Source organism: Nannospalax galili, unplaced genomic scaffold (assembly GCF_000622305.1).
Source record: "Nannospalax galili isolate Female #2095 unplaced genomic scaffold, S.galili_v1.0 scaffold610, whole genome shotgun sequence".
NCBI lineage: Eukaryota > Metazoa > Chordata > Mammalia > Rodentia > Spalacidae > Nannospalax > Nannospalax galili.
The window spans coordinates 675,835-684,045 of NW_008329141.1; the positions used below are offsets into that span (position 1 = coordinate 675,835).

Genomic DNA, 8,211 nt, shown 5'->3' on the forward strand with positions numbered 1-8,211 from the left:
TTAGTAGCCAGAGTGATTGACACACATACACACATACACGCAAAATCTGTCATGTTACTTCCCTGCTTAAGCCCTGTCAATGGTCCCTCATTAGCTTAGAGTAAGATTTAAATTCTAAATTCTTGTGGCTTAATACAGCCACAAGATATTTTGAAATCTGACTTCAAAGATGGGTGTTGTAGTGCATATATGTAATCCCAGCATGCAGGCTGAGGCAGGAGGGCAAGAAACTCCAGCCTAGCCTAATCTACATATCAAGCACCTCTCTCAAAACTAAAAATGTTAGTTTGGCTTCGAACTCTTCATCTTTTATCTCCTTTTGCCTTCCCCCATATCCCAATACCTGTAAAGCTTCAGATATACTAGTTTCCTTTCCCTTTCTACAAATTGCCAAGGCCTTTTGTACCCTAAGGCCTTTCCACTTGCTCATTCTCTTCCCTAAAATATTATTCCTGAATCTCTTCAGAAAGTGGGCTTGTTTTCATTTTTAGCTGTCGACTTAAAGTTCCCCTTGTCAGTGAGGACTTCTCCATCTAAACTATGATGTCCACTCAACATGTCTTGGCTCTTTGAGCTATTGAGGTAGCTAGCTCTCTCTGTTAGTATTTTGATTGGTGCCCATTTCTCCCATTTGAAAACAGGAAGGCAGTTAAGGCCCACAGGCTGTTATTTTGGATTCCTATAGCCCATGATCTAAGAATAGATGTTATGTATGTTAGGAAACCCCCCTTCATTTTAAGAATAGTTCATGACCCATGAGATATGAAATTCAATTTCAGTGTCCATAATAAAGTTGGAACACAACAATGCTATTCATTTTTGTATTGTCTGTGTCTGCTTTCAAATCACATTAGCCAAGTTGATCAGTTGTATGTGGTTCACCATGCTTAAAATATTTACAGAAAAATGTTTTCTGACAGCTTTGATGCTTAATCTCTTAATAGTCAACTTGACTGGATTTAGAATCACCTAGGAGACTGGTGAGGCAAACCTGTGCTTGTATCTAGGTGGGCACTTCAAGAGAGGATTAACCTGGGGCTGGAGAGATCGCTCAGTGTTTAAGAGCACTCACTGCTCTTAAAGAGGATGCAGGTTTGATTTGCAGCACCCACATGGTGGCTACGAACCGTCCCTAACTCCAGTTCCAGGGGAATCCGAAGCACTCTTCTGACCTCTGTGGCACTGCATGACATGGGTGCACTCACATACATGTAGGCAATATACTCATACACATAAAATAAAAATAATAAAATATTAAAAAGAGAGAGAGAGAGATTAGCCCTTAGGGGAAGACTCACTGAATGTGGGTGGCATCATCCCAGGGGCTAGGACCTCTGACAGAATAAAAGGGTAAAAGGAAAGCCAGCAGAGCAGCAGCATTCCTGTTTCTTTGCTTCCTGACCCCTCCATAGAGTGAACTACTCTGCCATATGGTTCATGCTCTGATGAATTAACACCTCTAAAACCCTGATCCAAAACAAATAAATCATCTCTCCCCTAAGTTGTTCCTGTCAGATTTTCTGCTTACAATGATGAAATGTAACTAATACATCACTGTACTAAAATGTAAACTGAATTGGTCAGTGACAGTGTCTTGAACAGCTCTTCACTCTCCGGGCCTCCTCTCTATCTGGTGAAAAAAAATTACAGCTTGAATAAATCTTTCCTGTCTCTTAAGACTGATCATTCACATCTGAAGGGCAGGCAGCTTTGCTTCTAATTTCCAAGATTCAGGGAGAGGAATTAAGAACCAGTTAGTATGTACTCTGGAATGGAGTGGAAAACAGGACTGCGTTTTATTCATCTCCAAATACCTAGCACTGTTCTGTGCACCAAGTAGTGGAGGATAAAAGAACTTTGGAGGTTTATGAGGAGGAAATTAAGTAGTTCTGCCAGGGACTTACACTTGTCACGTGTACAAGAGTGTTCAATGAATGTTTTGCTCCTGACTCAATTTTCCTTCCTGTATCAAGAACTACTACCTTATTCTGATGTATGAAATTCTCAAAGAATAAAGTATATTTAAAAAGCAACAACTATCGTCTTCTACAGAGTTGTCACAGACTAAAGAATATTGTGTGAAAAAGCTTTGCCCTTCCCACAGGCCTCAGGAATGGGACCCAGCCCCGCAGGGGGCGTGGCCACCGCCATCCCGGGGGCGGGGCGTACTCGGGGCAGGGCCGCCCTTCCTTCTGCCGTACTGCGCAGCAAGGCCGCACGGGGGTGCCGCTGCGCCACTCTGCTCCACGAATTGCCGGGCGTCCCAGAAGGCGTCTGCTTACTTCCGCGTCCGGCCCTACGGCGTCCGGCGGCTGTGCCGAGGGCCGGGCGGCCGCAGGTCAGTCTTGAGGTCGCGGCTCCGCCTGTCAGTGTGGACGAACCGCGCGTCGGGTGGGTTGCGGGCCCTGCAGCACGTGGAGCATCCCAAGAGAGGCCCTGGCCGCGCTGACGACACCGCGGGTTGCGGGCTCCGGCGTGGGGCCCAATGGGGTACCCGGGCCACGGAGAATCCGGGCGGGGCTTTCTGATCCCACGCTTCCGGTGTCTTCTGGCTGTGCGAGGGCGTGAGCCTCTGTTTCTCCTAGTGGAGTCGGCCGGCCTATCTCCTCTGACTTTCTAAATTAGGCCGTGTTGTGGCCCGGGACTCTGCATTTTCAGGCGTCCCTGATGGTTTTGGTGTATGTAGATGATCTGCGACCACCCTAGGGGGAACCAGCCCTCAAGGGGCCGGCACTTTCCACCATCAGGAAGCTTAAGTGGGTGCCTCTGAGGATGGAGTCATCACAGGGCTGGCCTTGTGCTGAGGAGGGCCCACTGCTTTAGGAGAGACTGCCTGGGTGAGGTGTGAGAGTCGCTCTTAGCTCTTGAACTCGGTGCTCCTGGGCTCCTGTGGGCATCATGTTCAGATGGCAGCTGTTAGTGAATCAAGGGCTTAGGCCAGAAGCCCTAAAGGATTGCGGGGTGCACCCAGGCTCACCTGAAGTCAGCCTCAGCTTCATCTGGCCTCCCTGGGTTGTGGTTGGGTCCACTACCAGCTAGCAGGCAAGTGTGTTTGCCTCCTGCACATACCACTTGATTTTTCTTTTTACCCTCTCATCAGTCAATAGGGATAGTAATTCTTGTCTGATAAAACTTTTATGTGAATTAGGTAATATCTGTCTAGGGTCTCGTTACAGTGACTGGCACATAATAAGCTTTCAGTAAATGAGAATTATTAAGAATGGCAGTGCCCTGGCCTTTCTCTGGCTTACAGGCCGGGGGTGGGGGGGGGGGGGGGGAGAGGGAGAGAGAGAGATTAAACAGGTGGGATAAGATCTAACTGGGCATAGTATATGACAGGGTTGTACAAGAAATGAGACCTACTCAGGGCCTTGAAAACTAGGATTCCAGGGGCCTGGTAACTGGGACAGTCTGAACGACTTCTATGTCATGCCTCATGGTTGGTTTGAATATTGCTCCCAGGACTTTGATGCAGTAAGAGGCCACATCAAAAAGGGATTTTGGAAGACTGGACCTTGGGTCTCTAATGGTTTCTGTCTGCTGGCCTTCCTCAGATTCTAATGGTCTCCTCCCCTTTTATTGGTGTCTGTTGAAAATGGTGCATCTTGGGAAGGATTTTAGTTGATTAGTTAGTAAAAGGGAATTGTTGTGGATGTAGCTGAGCCTTTGGCAGCCATTTTAAAACTTGCTAGGTAATGTATAATGCTGCAGATTCTCAATGGTAAAAAGTTAACCTTTGTTCAGTTTTGTACCATTTCAGATTCCACACAGATTCCACAGTCACTTGTGGTTAACAATCTCCAGAATGTGTTAAGAAATCAAATTAAAAAAAAAAATTTTTTTTAAAGATAGATTTATTTTTATTTTATGTTTATTGGTGTTTGTCTGCATGTATGTATGTGTGCCATGTGCATGGCTGGTGACTGCAAAGGCCAGAAGAGGAGTTCGGGTCTTCTGGAACTGGAGTTACAGAACCCAGGTCCTCTGCAAGAGTAGCAAGTGCGCTTAACCACCGAGTCATCTCTTCAGCCCCAGGAAATCAAACTTAAAAACTTCCCCTTCTGCTAGTGTAGAATGAAAGAGCTGGATGACTGAAGTGTCATTTATAGATCTAGAATAATCTGGCTACTGGTATATATAGGGAAGTCTGATCTCAGTTAATAAATGGTATATTACTTAAAAATCACAGTTCTCATTCTTAATTTCTATCCTGGTTTCTTAACTCTCCAAAGTTACTTTGCGATTCCTTAGTATATACCTTAGATGGTAAATTTGTATCATTATATATAATTTGTCACTTACTGCATATTTAGTCTGAGCCACAGACTGTTCCACATGCTTTATATGTTATGTTAATTATTCCTCTGATGGTCTTTGGACCATTACTACCTCCATTTTATAGATAAGGAAACAAAGAGAGGAAGCTAAGCAATTTACCCGAGGACCCAGAGGTAGTAAGTGCTAAAGCCTAGCAGCTTCATTATATGCTACACACTGATCTCTGCAGTCTAGATGGTTGCTTCAGACCATTAAAAATATATATGACCAGGGCTGGAGAAATGGCTCAGAGGTAAGAGCACTGGCTGTTCTTGTAGAAGAACTAGTTTGAATCCCAGCACCCACTTTGCTGGTAACTACTGTCCATAACTCAAGTTCCAGGGGATCCAATGCCCTCTTCTGTTGTCTGCGAGCATTATACGACACAGATGCACTTTAATACATGCAAGCAATACACTCCTACACATAATTGTGTGTGTGTGTGTGTGTGTGTATGTGTGTATGTATGGCTGCCGAAGATCCCAAGCATGCCTTATTTTTGCTTTGTACATGACTGACCATGCATTATCTTGTTTAATTCTTCAGTCATTTTAATAGCTGCAATTTATAATTATATACTACAAGGACTCAAAGCTAGTTTTCTAGCTTCTTAGCATATCTCAGATGACTTTCTTATCGTATGAAATCTTTCAGCTCAGCATTCACTTCTGAGGAATCTATTTAAATCATATTAAAATACATTTTTTCCTATCCATTTATTGTCAGGAATGTCAGTGATCTTTGTCCTTTGCTCTTACAGAATAGGTCTGGGACTGCCATTGTTAGAAGTTTCTGAAAGCTAAGGGAAAACTTCAGATGTCCAAGGGAGCGATGGCAGACCACAAAGCAGAAGAGGTGCTAGATATTCTCCGGCTGAATGTGGGTGGCTACGTTTACACTGCCCGGCGTGAGTCTTTGTGCCGCTTTAAGGATTCTATGCTGGCGGCTATGTTTAGTGGTCGCTTTCCTCTAAAAACAGATGAATCAGGTAAATGTCTAAAGTCTGGAAGCAAGAATGTGAATATTCATTAGAGTCTATTTTAAATTCTTTTGATTTTCCTCATTACATTGGAATGTATTAGATTAACCTACTAATTACTGAGCTCGTTAGGACTGTATGGAGATTCATTAAGTACATAGAGAAATTAAATACCAGTTTCTAAAAATCTGTGATACTATTGATAAAAGTTGAAAAGGAAGTGAGAGCATGTAAAGGACAACCATGACCTCATTATGGGGCTTAACTCTATTTGGAAAGTCGTTACCTCCATGTGACATTATGGGTGAAGCTGATTAAATATATTAGCTTTTCTGTGTTCATCAAGTTAGAAAAAGTATTTCTCTGTGGAAGCAGCTATTAAAGCTGACAAAGCAGCTCTAGAATTAGTGTTTGTACTTCACTCTTGGTCTAGCTGTGTAGTCTTGTGTGAACTGACATGCATAGCTGAAAAATGGCAGGGTCACTGGGGCCATTCAGTGGCAGAGGACCAAAATTAGTGCTTCTGAACAAATTAGATCATAAAGGGTAAGGTTCTGGGGCTGCTCTCTTTGCTTTAAGTACTGTGAGACTCACTAAACTACTATGGCTTGTGAGGAATCGTCATCCTCCCAAGAGAGGCTGTTTGCACTATATTTTTGCACTGTGTATGTGATCCCAGAACCCTTGGAGGTGCGGAGGGGTTCTGTGTTAGAAGAGAGGGATGGAGAGATCCAGAGCATGAGAAGGGTCTTAGGAGGTTGCCTTGTCAGTTATGTGGCAGTTGAAAGCATGGAAAAAAAAAAAAAAAATCACTGATAAGAAAAGAGGGAAGGGAAGAGCCAAGGCATGGGGAGGGTTTTAGGGGGGTGCCTTGTTAGTTATGTGGCGGTTGAAAGCATGGAAAAAAAAAAAAAAATCACTGATGACTGGGATCTAAGGCTTGACTCCACCAGACAGAATGTTGGTGAGAAGATGGGAAGCAGAGATTTGTTCTCTGCCCCCAGATTTTTCCTCACTAATACTTCTTTTCTAAACTTACCAAGCGAGAAGGATCAGTGTCCCTTACCACAAGAGAAAGAGAAGGGAGTTGGATAGGGGATGGACTGCTTAATAACATTTATGCCAGAGCTTTTTTTCATTTCTGCTCAATTATCCTAAATCTTTTATCAGAAGCAATGCTAACATAATATTTCTTATTATTTTAAAATATTGTTTATTTTGGTTTTGTTTTGGAGATAGGATCTCACTTTGTGGCTCAGGTTGGCCTCAAACTCACAGCAGTCCTCATGTCTTAGCCTCCTGAGTGCTGGGAATTACAGGTGTGTGTGACCACTCTCCACAGCGTGCCTTTTTCTTTCATTTTCTTTTCCCTTCCCTTCCCTTCCTCCCCCTCCCCTCCTTCCTTCCCTTCCCTTCCCTTCCACCCCCACTTTCCCTCCCCCTCCCCCCTTCATTCTTTCAAATGTAGAGTCTCACATTCCAAAAGGAGTAACCCCAGTGATTACAACATAAGACATACCTAGAGCTGGAAACCCCAGACTTGTAGTGTTGCTGACATTCAAACAATAGACATAGTGACAAGCACACCACAGCTTTATGGAACAACTCCTTCACATGCCTGCCCTGGTTTCATTGGGCTGAGGTTAGTAGTAAACGTCTTTTTTTACCAGAAGTCTAAGATTTTTCAGTTGGCCATAGCTGGAATATAGTGATTGCATCTGAAGCTCCAAGTAGATCTTGGAATACATTTTAGCATGTAGGTGGTGAAATTGCATTGGCCCCACCACACAGTTTCTTTGTGCAAATCAGACAAGGGTACGTGTTTATCCAGGAAGATGTGGTTCTGTGGCAGGTTACACTTTGTGTGAGCAAAGTGTAGGCTTGGTTTCAGCCTCCCTTGCCCCCTTGGCCTGGTTTCTGTGTATGTAGAACACCTATCCAACCAGACCTGATGACTGGTGGTAATCTGTTTGTATTCAGATTTATGTGCACTGTTCTAGAAATACAGATGTTTTCCACCAAATAACCCACTCAAATTCAATTTTTAGGATATTTTCTGCTTCTTAGTTGAGAGTTGCTAAGTCTAGCTTGATTTGATTGACTAAACCTATTTCCACACTAGATGTTAACTTTGTTGCAAGAAAGAAATATAAGTATAGAGGTTGTCAGACCTGCTTTGACTTGTCAGTTTTATTGGTCATCACAGGAATCTCTGCAATAATTTTTGGACTCTTTTCTAGGTGCTTGTGTTATTGACCGTGATGGACATCTATTTAAATTTCTTTTGGATTATCTTCATGGAGAAATTCAGATCCCTGAGGACGAGCAGACCAGAGCTGCCCTGCAGGAAGAGGCTGATTACTTTGGCATACCTTATCCATATAGCCTTTCTGACCACTTGGCCAATGAAATGGAGACATATTCTTTAAGGTCAAATATAGAACTTAAAAAGGTCTTTGCATTTTCTTAAGTTTTAAATTATGTATTCATTATGGACAAAGCAATATGTATTATTTTGCATAGTCTGGTTGTCAAATAAAGCAAATATGAGGCTGTTAAAGTTTTTGAACACCTGTTTCTTAGTTACTCCTGCTTGTATTTGAAGGCCAAAATTTAATGCTAGGAAGAAAAGTTTATTAAGTTTATATACATCATTAAGGATTAAATACTCTTTGATTTTTTTTTTTTTAATAGAACTAGTCTGCTACGGAAGTTTTTTTAAAAAAATATTTTGTTTATTATTTTTATGTGTATGAGTGTATTTCCTGCATGTAGGAAAGTGCACCTGTGTTGTGCAATGCCCGTGGAAGTCAGAAGAGGCTGTTGGATCCCCTGGGACTGGAGTTGTGGACAGTTGTTAGCTGCCATGTGGGTACTGGGATTTGAACCCAGGTCTTCTGCAAGAATAACCAGTA

The 8,211-nt window shown here is 42.9% G+C and overlaps 1 protein-coding gene across 4 annotated transcripts in view; it reads left to right on the forward strand.

The window, feature by feature from the left end:
* Positions 1-2,217: 2,217 nt before the first annotated feature.
* Positions 2,218-8,211, forward strand: part of Kctd18 (potassium channel tetramerization domain containing 18) — a 26,792-nt gene continuing 20,798 nt past the window's right edge. The window contains exons 1-3 of one of the 4 annotated variants that reach the window (XM_008833337.3): positions 2,218-2,338; positions 5,078-5,305; positions 7,537-7,748. In XM_008833337.3, coding sequence (XP_008831559.1) covers positions 5,134-5,305; positions 7,537-7,748 — 384 coding nt within the window. In that variant the 5' untranslated portion in view covers positions 2,218-2,338; positions 5,078-5,133. The other 3 variants (XM_029563576.1, XM_029563579.1, XM_029563573.1) reach the window with 3 other exon arrangements.